This window comes from Phyllostomus hastatus, unplaced genomic scaffold (genome assembly GCF_019186645.2).
Source record: "Phyllostomus hastatus isolate PE091 unplaced genomic scaffold, TTU_PhHast_1.1 phas_contig_40, whole genome shotgun sequence".
Lineage (NCBI taxonomy): Eukaryota > Metazoa > Chordata > Mammalia > Chiroptera > Phyllostomidae > Phyllostomus > Phyllostomus hastatus.
In genome coordinates, this window is record NW_025333872.1 from 87,915,209 (window position 1) to 87,936,791 (window position 21,583).

The 21,583-nt window shown below is 39.6% G+C and overlaps 1 protein-coding gene and 1 non-coding gene across 2 annotated transcripts in view; one reads left to right on the forward strand and one right to left on the reverse strand.

Annotated features, from left to right (window-relative positions):
• Window positions 1–7,069: 7,069 nt before the first annotated feature.
• Window positions 7,070–7,176, forward strand: LOC123822282. The gene has a single exon (XR_006786255.1). It is a non-coding gene; the product is annotated as a U6 spliceosomal RNA (small nuclear RNA).
• A 4,335-nt stretch (window positions 7,177–11,511) lies between these two features.
• Window positions 11,512–21,583, reverse strand: part of PPIL4 (peptidylprolyl isomerase like 4) — a 28,274-nt gene continuing 18,202 nt past the window's right edge. The window contains exons 12-13 of the mRNA XM_045843386.1: window positions 19,205–19,352; window positions 11,512–11,951 (exon numbers count right to left, since the gene is read on the reverse strand). Coding sequence (XP_045699342.1) covers window positions 11,700–11,951; window positions 19,205–19,352 — 400 coding nt within the window. The 3' untranslated portion in view covers window positions 11,512–11,699. The remainder of the gene's footprint in view (window positions 11,952–19,204; window positions 19,353–21,583) is intronic.

Sequence of the window (21,583 nt, forward strand, 5' to 3'; positions counted from 1 at the left end):
GAAGGGTCTCAGGCCTTTGTATCAACCCATGCCAAGAAAAGTCATGATTTTTCAGGGCGCTCTCAAACCTATTCTATTCTTTCTCAACCTTGGCTACTGAATTCATCACCCCATTGCTAGTGTCTGACTTGCTGACTCTGGGCCCCAGTGCCGTGTTGTTCGGTCCTGGAGACGTATCTACTGAGACAGTGAGATTGTGTCTATATAACCTAAATAAGGTGGCATTTTGGAAAATCTCCCTAAAACTGTGGCAGCGTACAGCTCCTAGGATTAATGTCAGCTCTGGGGAACTGGTATTTTCTGGAGTCTAATTTTCTCACAAAAAGCCCCAAGGGAGGGAAGAGGTGGTCTAATGCTCTACCCACTGCTAGGAAGACAGACGATGATCAGAAGGCGTGCACTCTGGGGGCGACAGGTGGAGGCTGAGGGGCAGGCTGAGTGGTGGATGATTCCGGCGTTAAGAGAGAGCCCCGGCTCCTGGGCGAATGGCAGTGGATCGTAAGTGGGCACCTTTGAACACTCGCAACATCCGTGTCTAGAAACGTGCGCCCAGAGGCTCTGCTCAGTGCTCTTTGCTGGCCTCTGGCCAAAGTGCTGCGGCGACTCTTCTGGAACTTTGCAGACACTTCGCCCTTTGAAGTGGGTTGAACTGTGCCCCCACCAAAAGATGTGTTCCAGTCCCAACATCCAGTACCTGTGAAGATGACTTTATTTGGAAATAGGGCCTTTGCAGGTGTAATCAAATTAAATGCTGCCCTACTGGACTGGGGTGGGCCCTCACTCTGGAGACTAGGGTCTTTATAAGAGAGGAGAAGGGGATTTGGATTCAGAGACACAGAAGAGCTGCAGGGAAGAAGGCTAGGCAAAGAGAGGCCGAGACAGAAGCGATGCAGCTGGCAGCCAGGGAACATCACCGGGAGCCGGGAAGGGGCAGGATTTTTCCCTGGAGCCTTCTGAGGGCCCAGGGCCCTGCTCACACGTTGACTTTGGACTTCCAGCCTCCAAAACCATCAGAATAAGTTTCTGTTGTTCTAACCCACCCAGTCCGTGGTGATTTGTCATGGCAGCCAAAGGAAACTAATGTACCCTCAACTCCCAAAACACCTGTCCTCGGAGCTCTTAGCTGTGGCAACCACTTCCTCAGCTGAGCACACTGCGACTGTATAATGGGACGGCAGGAAGAGAAGCTCCAGCGTGAGTCCTCGTGCCCACGGGGCTGGCTGGCTGGCTGGCGGCCTCAGAGCCCGTGCCCACACGAGCTGGGGATGCACGTGCGGGAGGGGCATTTACGGGAGACCTGGATACAGAGCAGATTGGACAGTGTGGCTCATCACACTATTTCCCATAAGCATATGCTAGGGGAAAAGACCATGAGTGTGTATCTTCAGTTTGTTTCCAGAGAACGAGTAGTCAATAATTATCAATGTAATAATGAAACACAGCTTAAAATGTTTAAAATGCATTTCTGCCATCAGATGGCAGAATTTGGAAGACCAGTTTCCCACTCGTGAGCCGCTCCCTGCATGCCAAAAGAGCTAAGGTGAGTCAGAGGAGGAGCCTGCTCTCAGGACGATTCCAGGCCAGGCCTCTGTCACCACCTCACCAATGCAGGGCTAGAGGGGCACCCGTCCATGAGCTGGTCTCCATCCTGACCCTACACCATGTCAGAGTTTTACAAAAAGTATGTCCATCCATGACCATTCCAAAGACATTTACATTACTTTCTATAGTGCCAACTGAGGGATTAGGTAGCGAAGCTAGTGTGACTTTAAACATTTTTTTGTTGTGGTGGTGGCGGTGCCCATTCCACATCCTAGCTGTACAGCAACCTGGCTACAAATGCACAAGGTTTCAGCTTATACATTGTCTCCTCCAGGAAGCCCACTTTGATGTCAACCTGGGTTGGGGGCCATGTGTGCAATAGATATCGAATGAATCGCAAGCAATGCCTTCTGAGGAACTGGGGCCCGACCCTTGGCGAAGATCCTGCACACAACTCCCAGAGTTGCCTCTCTCAGCTACCCCGGAACCACGCCTTTCTTTAGGAACACGGTCCACCTTTCCGCCGCCGGGCAAATCAAACCCGTGCTTCTCGGCTTTGCATTCCGTGCGCTCCCTTCGTCACCTTGTTCTTCCCTCGACATTTCGCCCTTGCTCTTGACTCAAGTTTTCTGACTCAGAATCCCAAGCTGTCTCCACCAGACCAAGCTGCCCTTGGAGGAAACAAAACAAAACAAAACTTTTCTCTTTTTCAGGAACCTTGGGTGAGTGTGGTCTTATTCCAGATTCGTGACGACAAAGCCACACTTTCCTAAGTTCTCTTTTCACACAAGCTCTCTGGTTAGCCTTTTGCCACATTCGCAATCCTTTAGGCGCCTCAAGCTTCCCAGTGTCCTAGGCGAAGTAGGTGATAGCAATACATCTTAATTGCACACAGAACGCCTCTCAAAAACCCTGTCCACCTGCCCATTCAGTGCACAAGGAATGTGAGAGAAGCCAAATGAAAAATGAACCCTAGTGAGCAGTCCTATGTGGGTAAGATATTTTAAGAATTAAGATGGTCCCAGGAGCAAGAATTCAGATTATTTGCTTAAAAGAATTTTTTTCTGAAAATGAAGGGGATCTCCATATTCTATAACTTAATAACAGGAAGCACACGCTTCTCTAAAATTTCCCATCAAAACACAGTTTCTTAGCAACAGCCACTGAAAGGTAAGGCCTCTGTGATTTCGATTTTACTCTCCATTATGCATTCTTTGTGACTCAGGCTAGGTGAGTAAGAAATGTCAGGCTGGAGATGAAAAGGTTTTATGATGAGTAGAAAACAGATATGAAATATATCTTTCAGTAACTAAAAAGCACCCAATTTTTAAAAGACATTTGTGTCGGTATAAACCTATTTTAAGTTTCTTTACTTTGAGTCTTTAATAGTTCTGGTCAAAATCTTTCAAAGTTTAACCGGGAAAAGAAATCCACCCCAAGCTTTACAGCAAAGTTATGGTGAGTGAGCAATTTCAATTTCAAACTCACATGGTCGCTCTAACTAGATGTTAACAGTAGTGACAGAGGCCCTGGACTGCCCTGTATCCGCTCAAGGGTACCTGATAGACACTGTGCTCAGGGGTCATTGCCATTAAAATCACTTCCTGATTATTAGAACTTTGTTTCCATACACACATGTATGTTAAAACTATAGTGTTTCATACCTAAAATATCAGCTTTTACAATCAAGGACAATTTTTCCTTGAATGCTAGGTTCAGACATGTTTACTACCTTTATTTTCCCACTGAACCTATTGAATTCAAGTTTCAGCGGTCAGAAGTCATTTCTTCCCACTGCTGCTAGCACATCCAACCTCTCTCAGGCTACATTTGAGATTCTTCTGTATGGGCAATGTTTGTCTTTCTACAGTACGTGTAATGCCATTACATTTCTTTCTATTAGATGGCCAAGCATTAAGTACAATGTGGAGTGTGGGGCCCGAAGGCCTCAGGCCGACAGAGAGGAGGGATGCTGACGAAGACCAGGCTTGGGGCCAGAAGGAGAGTTGGGGAGCTGAATCTAGAGTCTTCGCAGAAAGCCAGGGGACCAGAGCGGCTGGCCCTCAGAGAAAGGCTGGGCTAGAAAAACCATCCGCAGGCACCTTCCCAGCTCTGCGATAATGGAGGTCGGGGCAGACCTTAAGATTCAACTTGTTTTCCCTGATATTTTACTCTGTGCGTGCACATGGAGACCACAAGCCAAGAAATCAAAGTGGTCATTACTTAGAGCCTGAAATGCTAATACTAATCCTCTTGGGAGAAAATTATCCTCAATTTAGGGACTTTAGGAGTCCCAAATTATGTATTTCCAATTAACAAAAAATTAAAACACACAAGAAGCCTCTATGCATAAGAGCAGAAAAAAAATCTAAACATTTAAATTCTCGAGAAATTAAGATACTAGAATTGTCAAAAACACAATATAAAGGATACACACTATGTAATTCCGTTTATATAAAATTATTGAAATGACAAAATTAACCATGTAAATAAATAAAATGGTATAGAAATAAATGAGCAAGGAATGGCAAAAAAAAATTTAAATAACCACACAAATTTAAAAAACAATCAAACTGAATTTCTAAAAATGAATCACTGAAATTCAAAATTCCATGGCTGGGTTAAATAGCAGGTTGGACTTAGATGAGGAAGGGAGGATTGGGTGGCCTGGAATAGTGACCTGAGGGAATTATTCAGACTGAACCATATGGGAAATATGAGTTAAGATACAAAGAGCAGAATGAGGAAGCCTAGCACACAACTGATTGGGGGTGCAAAAGGAAGAATAGAATAAATAAGGAAGAGGCAATATTGGAAGAGAAAATAGCAGAGAAGTTTCTAGAACAAGTATCACTTCTTACTCAAAAAATAACTCAACATGGATCACAGACTTAAACATAAAACTATAAAACTTTCAGGGAAAAAGTTGAAGGAAAACCTCAGGATCCAGAGCTAGAGAAAGAGATCTTACTCTTAACACCAAAAGTATAGCCCATGAAAGGAGAAACTGGTACGATAAGCTTTAATAAAATTAAAATCTTTTTCTCTGCAAAGGCCCTGTTAAGAGAATGAAAGACCAACTACACACAGTGAGAAAATATTTGCAAACAACATATCCAACAAAGAACTGGTATCTAAAATAAATAAAGAACTCTCAAAACTCATGAGTAAAAAAAAAATCCAATGACAAACAGGCAAAAAACATGAAGAGACATTTCAACCAAACAGGATATGAAGATGGCAAAATGAGTACATGAGAAGATGTTCAACATCATCAGCAATTGGGGGAATGGAAATTAAAACCACACTGAGACACCACTATACATTCATCAGAATGGCTAAAATAAAACACTGAAAACACCAAATGCTGGCAAAGATATGGAGAACCTAGGTCCCTCATACATTGCTGGTGGGAAGGCAAAGTGGTATGACCACGCTGAAACACAGTTCAGCAGTTTTTTTAAAAATCTAAACATGCCGTTACCATCAGACCAGCAATTGCATTCCCAGGTATTTATCTAAGAGAAATGGAGACATGTTCACACAAAACTCAGCAGCAGCTTTAGTCATTATAGTTCCATGCTATGGACAACCCAGATGTCCTTGAATGGGTGAACGGTTACACTGTGGTACATCCATACCACCGAATCCTACTCAGCCATAAAAGCAAATTAGTTATTGATACTTTCAACAACCTGGAAGAAATCTCCAGAGAATTAGGCTCAGTGAAAAAGAGAGCCAATCCCAAAAGGATATATACCATGTAATTGCATTTATATAAAATTCTTGATAAAATTAGGGAAATGGAGAACAGATTAGCGGCTGCCATGGGTTAAGGAGGGGATGGGAGGCAGGAAAGTGGGTGTGACTATAAAAGGGCAACATGAAGGATCCTCGTGGTGGTAGGAATGTACTGCCTCTTCCCTGTGTCAATGTCAAAACCCCCAGTTGTGACAGTGTACTTACAAGATGTTACCACTGAGAGAAACAGATCTTTTTATTTTTCACAATTGCATGTGGCTCTGCAATTATCTTCAAAATTAAAAGTTTAATTAACAACAAGAACAAACCAACCATGAAGAAAAGATACATTACCTCCAAAGGAATGACATTTGGAATGACAACAGACTTCTGCATGGCAGTAAGACATCAAAGTAGTAGAATAATACCTTCAAAGTGCTGAGAAAATGAACTGCCAGCTTAGACTCATGCATACACACAGCGAACTTTAATTTGATGAACATGGGTCAAAGACATTTTTTTTAAAATCCTCACCTGAGGATATGTTTGATTTGTGAGAGAGATCGATAGACATTGATTGCCTGCTTCACATACGTGCCCTACCAGAAATCGAACCCTCGATCTAGGTATGCGCCCTGACTGGGAATCGAACCTGCAACCTTTTTGCGTATGGAACAATGTTTGAGCCATCCACCAGGGCCAAAGACATTTTTGATAAACAAAAACTAAAGGTTTGCGTTGACAGGCCATCATGTCTTTACAGGGCTATCAAAAGACATGCTTCGGAAAGATGGAAGACTATGCTGGGTAGAAGGTCTGAGATGCAAGAATGGTGAGTGATGAAACTAGTTAACACATGGGTAAATCGAAACAATTACCTGTGTTAAAACAATAATAACAATAAGGTCTAATTCGTAAGGTTAAAAATTAAAGCTAAAACTAAGATACTGGAGGATTATAGCACAAAGGGTTGGAAGGAGGATGGTTCAAACTTAAATATTTCAAAAATCTTCAATCAGAGAGGGAGGTAAAACTTTCACTTGAAATATAAATGCTAAAATTCAAAGGCAATTCCCCCAAAACAAAAAAGATTAGGACCAACCCCTCAATTAAACTTAAGATTAGGTTAAAAAATAGTCCTGCTATATATTGGTTCTGAGACACACTAAAACCAATGGACTAAGATAAAATTAAAAGGATAGTAAAAAGCCTACCAGATACACTATGAGCAACTTCATGTCACTAAATGCAAAACATCAATGAAAGTTACAAACTCCCAAAGAAATGCAGTAAAATGGCTAAACACTTAAAACAGAAAGACTAGTATTTCTATAATCACTGAAATGTAATCAATAGTTACATTTTCTCACAAAGGAAAGGCCAAGTTCAGACAATATTATAGGTAAGCTCTACCCAATTTTCAAGGGACAGATAATTTAAATCTTTTTCTTCACTTTCCAGAGAATAGGGGGGAAAGAGAGAGAGAGAACACACTTATTCCACAACCTGGACATCAGAACTAGACAAGAGAAACACACACAAAAAGTAGGCCCACTTCAGCACTATACTAGAATTTTAAGCCTGCCTGCACTAAAAGACCACAACCACTCCAAATAAGTGTATACATATTTTTAAAAATAAAAGTTAAAATAAGAGTGAAGAAAAACAATGATTATTTGCAGACATTATTGCCCACATAAAAGACCCCCAAAACCTAACAGATTTTAAATACAAGACTTTAGTAAAGTGGCTGGATATAACAGCAGTCATCAAAAATATAAGTCCTGTGCTCACTTTAGCAGCACAGATACTAAAATTGGAATGACACAGAGATGATTAGCGCGGCCCCTGCACAGGATGTTACGCAAATTTTTATTTTTGCAACCCTTCTGTAAATCTAAAATTACCTTGAAGTAAAAGTTGAAAAAATAGATGTAATTTCTTAGGTCAAGAAACAGAAAATCGGATTTTTAAAAGATACTACTCATAAATAGGACATTAGGATAAGGAAACCAGGAGGAAATACAACAAAAGAAGTTCAAAAGCTTAAGGAAATTTCTAAGAACCTAAAGAATAGGGGGTTGTGCTATCTTTATGGCTGGGAAAATTCAATATTATGGTTTTCTTTTCCCATAAAATCTACCATTTGAATGCAACGGCAGTTAAAGTCCCGACAGAATTCTTTGGAAAACCTGGCAAACTGGTTCCAAAACTGCACAGAAGAAATGGCACAGGCATCCCCAGTGGGATGCCTCAAAGGGGCACTTGTCTCAATGCTTCCCGTAAGGCTGCAGAAATGGTGATGCTCGCCACCGGCACTGGGATAAACAGTAAACTGATGGATTAGAGACCCCGTGAGACAAAACCCACATACATATGCATACTCACACGACAGAAATGAAACTGTAGGTCAAGGACTAGACAAATCCTTATTTGGTTTCGGACAGCTAATCATATCCATACGTTAGGGAAAAAAATTTGGGATCCCAATACACACACACACACACACACACACACACACACACAATTCAATGCAAAGATTTAAATGTGAAAAACAAACCTTTATTTATAACGTTTAGAATATAGAGTATCTTTATTAACAATTTCTTAAGCAAAATACAAAAGACAAAACACACAGAAAAAGGCTAATAAATTTGACATTAAACTTAGAAATTTTTACCTAAAACACAAAACCTAATTCTAATCAAACACCTAGTCATAACTTCCGGTTTACAGGAAGTAGGGAGGTTACAGGACTCCATGATATCATCAAATAACTTCAGAATGTGGAACATTTTACAAAACAACTGGCCTGAACTCTTCAAAAAGTCAATGTCACTTTAAAATAATGGAGGTAGAGATAGATGGATGCATAAGAAATTCTTTCAGGTTAAGAGAATAAACTAACAAGAACATACAGTGCATGAACCTTAAGTTTGATTTAAAAATAAACCAACACTTAAAAGTGACATTCCTGACACAATCAGGGAATTTGAATATACGCTATATATGATGGGATTACTGATAATTTTCTTAATTCTGATTAATAGTATGTGGTTCTATAGGGCACTTGCTCTTTAACAAATGCATGGTGAAATACTGGAAGGTGAAAATGTCATTGTATTTTCAATTTGCTTTCAAATTGTTCAACAACAAAGTATTCTTCACACAGATCTCTATGGAAGGCATATGGATATTCATGCTTTGTATTTGTATAAATGTATGAAATTTTCTACATTAAAAAGTTGAGCAGAAAATTAAAATTTGTTTTCTTCCAAGGGCATCAGTAAGTGAAAAAATAAGCCACAAACTAAAAGACATTTGCAATACCTAATAGTAAAAATATCTACAATCTATATTAAAAAAAAAAAAAGAAAACCTAAGTCCTTAAAGAAATCTATGACAATAACCTAACATAGAATGGGCAAACGTCATGAAAAAATCTTTTCACAGAGTGCAATCAGGAATGAATAATATATATGAACAGATGTTTAACCTAGTTAGCACTGAGGACATGCAAATTCAAACAGTGACATTTCCTCTCTAGCCAAAATGGATGAAGAGGGACAGGATTTCCTTCCCCAACTAAAAACCTGTACAATATGCAGACAACAAGGTTTTTCAAACATTGGACAATAGCTAGTGCAAGACAGTGACTCCTGAAAGGGAAGACAAGTGCTACCATCGCCTGAGCTTAGTGCATAGTTTCCTAACTGTAGCTCTGGGACAAGGACAGGAATTCAAAGAGCCTGCGAGTCTCCAGGGGTGGAGAATTTAGGAGCCAAGATCAAGTTTGTAGGGCACAGCATCGGAGAGAGAAGGGAGCTACAGAGGAAGAGTTCCAGATCTACAGAGGGTTCCCCTGAGTCTTCAACTGAGTATTAGTCAGTGTTTGTACATGAGGATACTACCCAAGGGTGGGGGGGAAAAAACACCCAGTAGAAACAGTCTGGGAATTGATACAGGGCTTAGAACAGTTTTCATTCCCAATAGCCAGAGTGAAGCAGTCTCTTAAGAGACCAGGCTTAGGAAAGCTTATTCACAAGGGTACCCTAAACAGTGGGCCAAATTAGCCCTAATTAAAGACTGTTCTAGTCCTACTTCATTGAGCTTAAAAGCTATGAAAGGATCAAACTGCTCCCAAGTAACTTATTTAAACAAGTATAAAAAAACCCAGCATTCAACAAAATAAAATTCAAAAATTACCAGGCATGCAAAGAAGGAAATTACAACCCAATACTGGTGGCGGGAGAAGGGGATTCAACCAACAGAGATCAGAAATGAGAGATGGCAGAATGGTCACTCAAGAGCATTTAAACAGCTATTATAAATATACTCCAGATGTTAAAAAGAGAATAGAAAAACTCATGAGCATGTTAAGGAAAGACATGGAAGATAGAAAAGACTGAAACGAAACTTCTAAAGATTAAATATATAATGGGATTAACAGATTAGATACTTCAGGAGAGATTAATGAACTTGATGATCACTTGACAATGGAAACTGTCCAATTTGACAGACAAAGAGAAAAAAAGACTTACAAAACCCCCGGACTGCTAGATAATATAATGTGGTCTAACATACAACTGGAAGCCCAGAGGGAAAGGAGAGAAGAGACAAAAAATAATTGAAGAAATAATAACCAAAGATTTTCCAAATTTGATGAAAACCATAAAACCACAGGTAAATAGCCCCAGCAGAAGAAGCATGAAAAAAACTACACCACGTACACCATAATCAAATTGCTTAAAAATCAAAAACTTAAAAGCGCCCAGAGAAAAAGAACACATTACATATAGAATAACAGAGGTAACAGTCTTCTGGCTGGAAACCACAATGGATTAACATCCATTACATTGGCAAAATTAAAAAGTCTAAAGTTAGGAGGTGTTAGAGGTAATGTGAAACAAATATAACACATAATGCTGGTAGAGCATAAAGTGGTACAGCCACCGCAGAATATGATTTGGCATTATCTTATAGAATGAAGATACCCACACCACATGACCAAGCAGGATCACTCCTGGACACACACTGTTCATAGCAGCATTGTTTGCAAACAGCAAAACAAACAAACCCCTAATGCCCATCCACAGAACAACTGTGGTCTATTCACATGAGGTCTGTCCAGAGGGTATCCAGCCATACAACATGAAAAATAGAGATACATATTGAAGAAGATACAAGAAACATTGTACATAGGGCAATGACACCTCAGTCCCCTTCAAAGTAGACACCTTGGGACCTCCTCAAAAAGTTCTGCCGATTGCCATCAGCTGCCCCATCCTATTTTCCTGAATCTCACTGACAGTCTGAAATCTCTTCCCTTTCAAAGGTGATTTCAGTTTGGGGAAAAGCCAGAAGTCACAGGGTGCCAAATCTGGGCTGTAGTGGGGCTGAGTCAGCTGGGTAATTTGATGTTTTACCAAAAAACTCTGCATGAGACATGATGCATGAGCAAGCATGGTGTCATGATGAAGCTGCCAATCACCAGTTGCCCATAGCTGCGGCCTTCTGAATCATCCGAATAGTCTCCACAGACGAATGTTCAAGCTTAACATAAAATTGGATGCAGACTTGTTGCTCTACTTAGTCATTTTGAATGCGACAGCCACACAGTACACAGGCTCACTCAATGGTGTCTACCACTCCCACTGACTGGTACAGTGAAGTCGTCATTGTTCATGCACGCGCATTCCAGTCCACTCTCCTTCACTGCCAGGTTACATCGATGTCAATGCTACACGAACCATTCTTGTTATTATTAACAAAGTCTGGACTTTTTCCAGACAGACCTCGTAAAACTATATGGCAATAAAAACAAGTGACTCTCAGAAAGTACTGTACTAAGCTGAATAAAGCAAGTCACAGAAGTGGGCATACATTATACCATTTATATAAATTCAAAACCATACAAAACTTACCATTTTGTTTAGGGATACATATGTTGCAAAACTATAACAAGCAAAAGAATAACAGACACAAAATTCATGATAATTATTACTCGAGAAGGACAGGGCACAAGTGACTTCTAAAATGAAGGGAATATTCATTTCCTAAGCTGGCTGATGGGTACATATTTATTATTTTTTGTACCTTATATAAATGGTATTTGTTTTTGTAGGCACGAAATACTTCATTTTGAAAGGCGGAAGATGTGAAAGACTTGAAAAATGAAGACTACTATTTATGTATAACAACAGAATTAGTGTAAAAAAGTATACAAAGAAAATGTTCAATTCTTTATTGTCTTTCTGTGCTCTACACAATCAGTATTAATATAAAAAGAAACATAATGAGAATGTGGGGGAAAAAACCAAGCAGAGTCTTTAACTGCTTTGACACAAATTCTGAACATCTATCACTCCAAGTTAGATAAGTAAATATTTTAGCCACTCCTGTATGATTTTTCATTCTCATCTGTACTTAGATCTTTCTTTATCTTTGGATTTCTTGGGACTCCTGCTTCGGTCTCTCTTTTTACTCCTTTCTCTTCCATGGGGGTCTGTCTGGTACTTGGATTTGTGACGATCACTGTAGTGGCTGTCCCTTTCTCGAGATCGGCTGCGACTTCGGTTTTGAGGTCGGTCTTTCTTTTCGCTCTTTTGTTTTTCCCGACAGCTTTCCTCTTCTTCATAGTGACCAAACCCCATTTCTCTGTAGATGTCCTGTCAAAGTAATAGAACATTACAAATAAATCGTAAAATCACTATCAATTAATAAAAGTTAGACAAGTCCACCATTAGCCAGTGGTTGTAATGGCTCAAATATGAACACTACCACTAATGCCAGAAATTTTGTACATTCAAAAGGAAAAATAATTCAGAAAAAGATTTTACCATTTTTCTTATCAATCTCATTGCTTTGTATCTACTATTTCAGCTGCAAGGAAGGATCAAATCCAAAGACAAGGAACTGAAACTGTCCAGCTGAAATCAGAACAGGTCTTTAGAGCAAAATTATAATACCAAAAGTCCTGGTTATGTGCGGTTACCTTTCCACCTCTCTCCTACTCCAGCTCCCCCAAAATGTGGACCCATAATTGATGTGCAAAAAATTCCCCTAAGAACCCTGTACACACTTCCAGTCAAGATGAAGGTGTAGGTAAACATGCTTCGCCTCCGCACACAACTTCAGCAAAAATTACAACTAGACTTCAAAACAAAAATTGCCCAGATTCGTCAGAAAACCGATCTGTGTGGAAATCTGACAACCACGGATGTAAAGAAGCCACATTCAGCCAGTCGGTGCCTTTTCTACTACAGGCCACAATACAAAGACAGGGAGTCAAAGCACCTCTACCTAACACACAGAAACAAACACAGGGCAGCTGCCAAGTGGAGGAGACAAAGAAATATGGCCCAAATAACAGAACAGAACAAAACTCCAGGAAAAGAACTAAATGAATTGGAGATAAGCAACCTATCAGATGCAGAGTTCAAACCACTAGCTATCAGGATGCTCAAAGAAATCACTGGGTACTGCAACAGCATAAAAAAGACCCAGGCAGAAATGAAGGTTGCATTAAGTGAAATAAAGAAAAATCTACTGGGAACCAAAAAGGGAAGGAAAAATCATTCAATCAGAACAAGAAGAAAAAAAAGAATTTTTAAAAAATGAGGATAAAATAAGATGACTCTGGGACATCTCCAAACATACCAACATCTGAATCATAGGGATGCCAGAAGAGGAGAAAGAGCAATACATTTAAAGCTTATTTGAAAAAATAAAGAAGGAGAACTTCCCTAATTCGGTAAAGGAAATAGATATACAACTCCAGGAAACACAGAGAGTACCAAATAAGTTGGATCAAAAGAGAACCACACCAAGACATATCATAATTAAAATGCCAAAGGTTAAAGATAAAGAGAGAATCTTAAAAGCAGCAAGAGGAAATAGCAGAGCTACCTACAAAGGAGTTCCCATAAGACTATCAGCTGATTTCTCAAAAGATACTTTGCAGGCTAGAAGTTACTGGCAAGAAGTATTCAAAGTGATGAATAGCAAGTACCTACAACCTAGATTACTCTATCCAGCAAAGTTATCATTTAGAATTGAAAGGCAGATAAAGCACTTCCCAAAGCAAAGCTAAAGGAGTTCGTCAACACCAAGCCATTATTAAATGAAATGTTAAAGGGAACTATATAAGAAAAATAAGATCAAAACTATGAACATCAAAATGGCAACAAATTCACAACTATCATCTGAATCTAAAAAAACAAGCTAAGCAAACAAGCAGAGCAGAAACAGAATCATAGATATGGCGATCATGTGGAGAGTTATCAGCTTGGAGGGGGGAAGGTACAGGGATGAAGAAGTACAAATTGCTGGGTACAAAATAGACTGGGGGATATTAAGAACAGTACAGGAAATGCAGTAGCCAAAGAACTTACATGCACGACCCATGGACATGAACTAAGAGGGGCACTACTGGAGGGAATGGGGGTTACTGGGTGGAGGGTGACAAAGGGGGAAAAACTGGTACAACTGTAACAGCATAATCAGTAAAATACATTACAAAAATAACACTTAAATAAACCAACCAATAAAAAGACATCATTAATTAGTTTATTTAAAAAAAAAGAACCCTATACAGAAGACATCATTTAAGTAACAGAGCTGGAAGAGGTTTCAGACAAGTCAGTCTAAAAAGAAAATAAAATATATACTGCATTCTTCAGTCTGCGTGATTATATTTAAAATGCTTATAAGAGCTCCTTTCCAAATCTTCAAAACAAAATTTTCTGTTTTAGACTAAGCTAATATGTTTTTATCAAAATCATTATTTTTTTTAATGCTCACTCAAGGTCCTTTTTAAAATTTCTTTTAGAGAGGAAGGGGAGGAGCGAGGAGAGAAAGAAACATTGATGTTAGAGAGAAATATGGAATGGTTGCCTTCTCATATGTGCTCTGACTGGGGATTGAACCTACAACCTGGGTATGTGCCCTAACCAGGAATCAAACCTGTGATCCTTTGGTCTACAGCAGATGCTTCAACAGAGCTGTACTGGCCAGGCAATCAAAATCATCATTTATATATTTCTTAAAAATGAGTTAAGTACTAGAATGAATAATTCATTGCCTCAAAGATAATAAAGTACATTTAATTCTATTCTTAATATTACATAGCAGTAGTAATTTTCCCACATAGCAGAGGGATAATTACAACAATTCTATTTCTGCTTGTATTCTACTGCTAATTAAAATGAGTTATCTCAGCATGTGGCTGAAATCTAAAAAGACCAGAGCCAATGTTCTTTCAAGAGATAGTTTGTAAAATCCAACTTTCTTAAAAGATTTCTCAGAGGAAAGGCAAAATCCTAAGGACTGAGCTCCCAAGGGTCCCAACTCTATCACCATAGATATTATTATAGTAGACATAAACATCAAGGTTTGAAATCTGGAGTGATGGATGCATTTTAAGGAAATGGTTTGTAATGACCCCACAGCCCATCCCAAGACCACCCATTAAGCCTGGCGTGAAGGCTGCAGGACGTGAACAGAGATCCAACACGATCACTATAATGAGTGTTTAGGAAATAGAACATTATAAACCGATCCATGATTTTCCATACAACCCCAGTAGTTCTTATCATTCTGTAAGAGTTCCAGAGGTAGCAAAATGAATTGGTAGTTGATTTAACTCTTTACCAATTATTTTCTAGCAAAATATAGTATCCTTAGATACAAAAAAATTTTTTGTGCTTCCTGTAATATACACAAAAGGTAGCCATGTGCAATTCTGCCTATATACCTAATTTCTGAATTGGCTGAGGCAATACTTTTAAAATAAAGAGATGGTTAGCTGATGTATATATAACTCTATAAAATCTCTAGCACATTATTACCTATATGGGCACCTAAATGCTTTGAGTGTTTAAAATGAGAGGTGGAGGGTTATGCAGTATTTAATTCTTCGAAAAAATTAAGAAACCTGAAATTCTGAAATGAACTGAAACCTTAAAACCTCTCCAACTTGGAGTAATTTCAAAGTTACGCAAGCTTTGAAGTAGGCAGCTATGGGTTTCAATGGTTTTTGCCATTTAGGAGCAGCACCAAACAAGAAATACTCGCGAAGTCCGATTTCTCAGGGAAGGTCTCACGGAGGAGTCAGGACTTGAGAGGAGCCTCAGAGGAGGAGAGGGCTGGGCTTTGGGTTTGGACAGACGGTGAGAAGGCGAGCCAAGCCGTGTAAGTGAAAGCTGAAGAGCAGGGAAGGACTCACACTGTGAGCACGAAGGAGAAGCCTGGTGCCTGGGTGAAGCCGTGCTGGAACAGACCGTCCGAGTACGGGCTAGCACAGTGCTCAGTGCCTCTGGAGCACAGTGTCATCCTCATCTGGGAATAAGAACCTGAGGCTTGACATCTGCACACACTGAAAGTAATTATTTAATTGATCAATAATTTGATATATAGAACTGAAATGGGGTGATACAGAATAATGAAAAAAAAAAAACAAACCAAACAAACCCCACATCTGACTGAGTCAAAATAAGCATTAAAGTTCCAGCTCTCCCATTAAGCTATAACATAAAGGCCCACAGGCCTGTGGGGTCAGGCTCTTCATATCTAAGGTGAAGGAAATTAATCAGATGAGCTCTAAGTCCTTCCCAGTACAGACTTTCAAAAATTCTTACCATTTTACACATTTAAGACATAAGAAAGATGATTAAACTAGCATGTGGCTTAAAAAGAAAGAAAAAAAATACCATAAAATGGCCAATTTAAAGCAACCAACTTAACCTAGCTAATGATTTCAAGTAAGGCAGTCAAAAAAAAAAAAGAATGTCTAATCTAACTAAAAATTATGCTTGCTCTGGTCTCTGGGATGAAATCTAAGACTCAGTTAAATCTAAATCACTGAAATAACATTAAGGGATTAAAATTACAGCAAAAATAGAGCCCCAAGTTAGAAGAACACTGAACACCTATGAAAACCACAGAGGAAGATTGACAACGAGTATGAATACGTCTCACAGGCAACCCACAGCGGGGTGCTCACTTCCTGCACCCCAGTAAAACCCCAACCTCAACAGAGAGAAACCACCTCTGGAATTAAGACATGGGGTGGAAAAATTAAATAGAGAAGTTTTCGAATTGAACAATAAGGCTGTCACTTAATAAAAAACAAAGAGCTTGAAGAAAGAAGTTAAAACATTCTTAGGAAACGAGGCTCACCAAACAAAATGCCAACAAATTGAAAAATCTGAGCTATACCCCAAAATTACCTCATATTAAAAATTCACTGTAATGATTATATTTTTGAGACTGAAATCAAAAGGATAAAAATCAGAGTAATAGAAAAAATTTGGGGTTGACTGAAACCATAAATATATATGTTGTTGTTTTATTAGAAAGAAAATTAGTTTAGCTATATTATTAAATAAAAGTATAAAATTTAAAAACTTGCTCTAACTCATGGATACAGACAAAAGATTGGTTGGTGGTTACCAGATGGGAAAGGGGGTCAGGTGTACGGTGATGAACTGACACTAGACTTCAGATGTGGAGCTCACTTTGGTGTACACAGATGTCAAATCACAATGTTGAACCTGCCCTGGCTGGTGTGGCTCAGTGGATTGAGCGCTGGCTTGTGAACCAAAGGGTCACTAGTTCGATCCCCAGTCAGGGCGCATGCCTGGCTTGTGGGCCAGGTCCCCAGTTGGGTGCTCTCCAGAGGCAACCACATATTGATGCTTTTCGGCCCTATCTTTCTCTTTCCCTTCCCTTCTCTCTAAAAATAAATAAATAAAATCTTTAAAAAAAATAATGTTGAGCCTGAAACTTACATAATGTTACCAATCAGTGTTACCTCAATAGAAAAAACCCATTTGCTTCGATACACTTTGAGGGAAGAAATAAAGTTAGATTATTTTGACTTTAACAATTTTATAGTTGTCAACTACCTTAAAATTCTTGAAAAAATACTAACATTATTCCCCAAAAATATCATTTGATACTTTTTACTCTGCCCAAACGAGGATATTTGCCACTGTAAGGTTTTGAGTAAGCCAACGACAGGATAAAAATGATTTACAAAAAGGGGGAGAAATAACAGACTCAAAATGCAGCCAGTCCTTTGATTTTCTTTAAACCTCGGATCTCAGACACACCAAGGTACGCCTCAGGCCTGGACTCACTGGCGAGCCCGTGCACCTGTGCGGGATGGCGCGCTACAGCTGAAAGAGGCGTACACAGGCTAGGGGCGAGAGTTAAGGGTTTTATTGGAAAACATTAATATTCACCTATGCGATGCAGCCACCATTAAAAAGCAGCTAATTTTATAACAGAGTACAGACACTAGGAGGAAGACATTCCTACTAGATCGTGCTGGACTGTTGCACTCTGGGACAAATTATATTAGATTAACAACAGGTTTTAAAAAAGAAAACAAACAAATACATTCCGGGTAAGAAGAGCAGCAGTGGAGTCCTCAGGAGCGCAAGGCTGAAGTTAAACTGTGCCTCTGCTCTCTATGAACCACGTAAGACTGTGGCCGAGCTGCCTCCCTCCTCGGTGTTCACGCCCTCTGTTGTGGGATGGGGGCAACAGCATCCACCTCACCGTCCAGACTCGGAGGGTGTCAGCTGTTCCTGATCCTGGTGCGGATGACTTGGGGGGCCAACAAAGGTGCACCTTCAAAGCTGATGCCAGGGCACGCGGGATGGCAGGCCTGAAACCACCAAAGGGCTATGCAAAGCAGAGGTTATACCTCCGGCTGGACGACAGCAGGAGGAGGAACACGTGTTATCCGGAAAACAGGGGGCTAAGGATATGTATATATAAAAAAAACATAGGCCTGCTGAAAAATTTTTAAATGAAGAAGAAATCATGAACACATAGGATAGTTAACTACATGGGCGAAGGTGGAGAGGACAGGGACAGAAGCTTAGTTCTCTGCATGCACCACTTTGTTTACTTTGGAATCATATAAATGACGTTTAAAAGTACAAAACAAAAAATTTTTAAAGCAATCCTTAAACGTCAAAAAAGAAATTAAACCAAATACAAATCCAACTAAAAAGTACTCCAATGGACTTAAAACACAGTGATTTACTGTCACAGTAAAAGGAGTAACAAAAGCCAGGGTAGAAAATGACAGCACACGTGTTGTGTTCATTCGACCTGAACACCATGGCTGAGAAGTATTATCTCAGCTCCACAGAGGAGGAAGCTGTGGCTCAGAAAGGCAGCTTGTTGGGATCACATCAGTGACTAGCAGTGTGGAAACTTAAGCCCAGCTTTTACAGCGAATGCTCCCCTGCGCCCACCACACTGCATCTCTCTGTTTGTGTCTCTGCTGACATCCTCCTCGCCCACCAGGGCCCAGCTCAAATGTCTACGTGTGGTGGAGTGAATGCAATGAGCTGCGGTGTAACTGGTTCTGCGCTTAGCTGAGAGCCAAAATGCAGGCTGGAAATGCGTTCTTCTCTTTATAATCAATTCTCTTTCAGGAACTTTTACTATTATCATCTTTGAAAACGTATTGTTCAGAAAAGCTTTTGGGATTATCAAGTTAATTATGAGTGCTGTTTTTATTTCATATACACAATACAAAAGGGAATAAGTGTCTTGCAGGTCCTAAGCCCTCCCAAGCTGTTAAGTGCTGTGCATAACACTGGTGATAAGACGCTAAGTGAGAAGAGCTGTTTCGGCACAAGCACACTTGCCTTCAGTGGGAACAAATGAGCATCCCACAGGTGGTATGGAAACTGCTTGCTTTACAATGTGGAACTATATACTGAGTTAATTCAAAAGTAATCTTTCATAATCTGTGATGCATATTCTTGAAAATTAAAGTTCATCTCCCCACTGAAACCATTCTACACTTTAGAGTTAGAACATGCCCATCACTGACATGCAATTCACAAAGGGATAAAACATTTACTTCTCCACAGCTGAGTCTGGACATCGGAAGTACCTGATTAGTATTTTTGACTGGCAGGTAGTCCTCTTCTTCTCTTTCTTCAGAGCAGTGACGAGTTTTCTTCTTGTGTTTTTTACTGGCATGCGAGTGACTTGATTTTGAGTCTTCCGCCTGCTCATCCAGGATAAGGTCATATTTTGCACTGCAGCAGCTGGTTAAGGCAAATGTGAGAACTGACACCAGGAATACACCAAAACCTAAGAGTCAGGTGAGCAAACGAGACCAAGACGGGAAAGGTAACTTTTTAAAGGAAAAGCACCTTACAAGCATAGTTTATTTCTAAAACAAAAGAGACTTATACATTTCCGTTCCACAATCAGAAAAAAAATGGAAAGAACCTTGCTTGTACATAAGCAGCTAACAACTGGTAAGTGGACAAAAAATATGGCGGGGGGGAAAAAAACTATATATCCACAAATGAAATATAAGAAGCTATAAAAATAAGGAAACATTTGTCAATAATGAAAAAACTTAAACTTAGAAAATGAGGCACATGTTTAACTAAAAAAAAAAATTAAGATAACACAAACTCCAATGCCAGAAAAGCAACATAAAATGTATATTCATGTGACTCTTCTTCTGAAGAGTAAAAGTAGTTCAACCCTATAGAAGGAAACTTAGCAATGCATACCCATGGTTGCCATGCTTAGAGTCAAGTAACAATTTATTTTAAAATCAAGTTAAATGAAAGCTTACATCATAGATTATTTTTAAAATTAGTTTATTGTTGTTCAAGTACAGTTGTCTGCATTTACCCCCAACCACTACCCCCCCATCCCAGCCATCCCCACCTCCCTCCCCTGCTTCTACACCCCCTTGGGTTTTGTCCATGTGTCCTTTATAGTTATTCCTGAAAACCCTTCCCCCATTACCCCCTCCCACCTCCCCTCTGGTTACTGTCAGATTGTTTTTAATTTCAATGTCTCTGGTTCTGTTTTGTTTGCTTATTTGTTTTGTTGATTAGGTTCCACTTAAAGGTGAGATTGTATGGTGTTTGTCTCTCACCACCTGGCTTATTTCATTTAGCATAATGCTCTCTAGTTCCATCCATGCTGTTGCAAAGGGTAGGAACTCGTTCGTTCTTTCTGCTGCATAGAATTCCATTGTGTAAATGTACCACAGTTCTTTAAAAAATATTTTTATTTCTTTTTAGACAGAGGGGAAGGGAGGGAGAAACATAAATGTTTGGTTGCCTCTTGCAGGCCCCACACCAGGGAACCAGGCCTGCAACCCAGGCATATGCCCTGACCAGGAATCGAATCAGCGACCCCTTGGGTCACAAGCCAGTGCTCAATCCACTGAGCCACACCAGTTGGAGCTACCAGTTTTTTGATCCATTCATTTACTGATGGGCATTTAGGTTGCTTCCAGCACTTGGCTACTGTAAATTGTGCTGCTATGGACATTGGGTTGCACAGGTTCTTTCAGATTGGATTATTTTTTATATTAAACTGGGAACAACAAAAAGCCTAGTAATAAATATATATTTAATTATATTGTAGTGCTTCAATGCAACATATTACTTTATAAAGGAAGTTATTAACAATGATAAGTGAATGCTATGAAAAAACCTGGGAAGGTGTTTATAAAAAATTAAAAGTGAAAAAACCTTAAAACAAAAACCATATATACCGTATGGTGATTATAACCTCACAAAACTTTATAAAAGATCAAGGCTTGACAGGAACAAGGGGAAATAAATATCAGTTGTCTAGATAGTAGAATGGTGAGTGAATTTTTAAAATTTCACAAAAAAGTTATAAAAATTATAATAATGTTTTAATTCCGAGACAAGTATTTTCTCTAATATAAACAAAGCTAAACCATGTCTTCCAGTAAGGGGAAATGTAAAACTACTATAGCCTCTGCTGACAAAAATCTCGATTTCTAAAACAGATTTGGGGAAGGCGAGAGGAGTGGTTTTCAAAAGAAAGCTTATGAGGAAGCCCAACACGCAGGGTTCCTCTAGTGGCGAGCGGGACAGAGGAATCGCAGACACACTTCCCACGGGGACAGTTTCATGTCTGGTTTCACACTTCCAGTCCACGCTGTCCTCAGGGATGACACACCTTTACCCAAGATTAGCCAGGAAAACAGCACCTTTTCTGCTTTTCAAAAGATGGCTTAAGACGGCTTGTCAGCCTGGACTACCCCATTATTACTGTGTTATCTCTAACTTCTTTTCTCCTTTATACTATGTCACCCTACGTCACACTGTCTCCAGAGTAGCTTCTGCATCTTCTCCTTTCTCAGACACAAATTCAATAGTTCTTGCCTACGATTTCACCTTAGTGTGTTGCATTTCACATGCTTCTCTCTCTGTGCAAAAGGCTTTAAGAGAGGTGTTCCTCACCCTGGCTGGTGCAGCTCAGT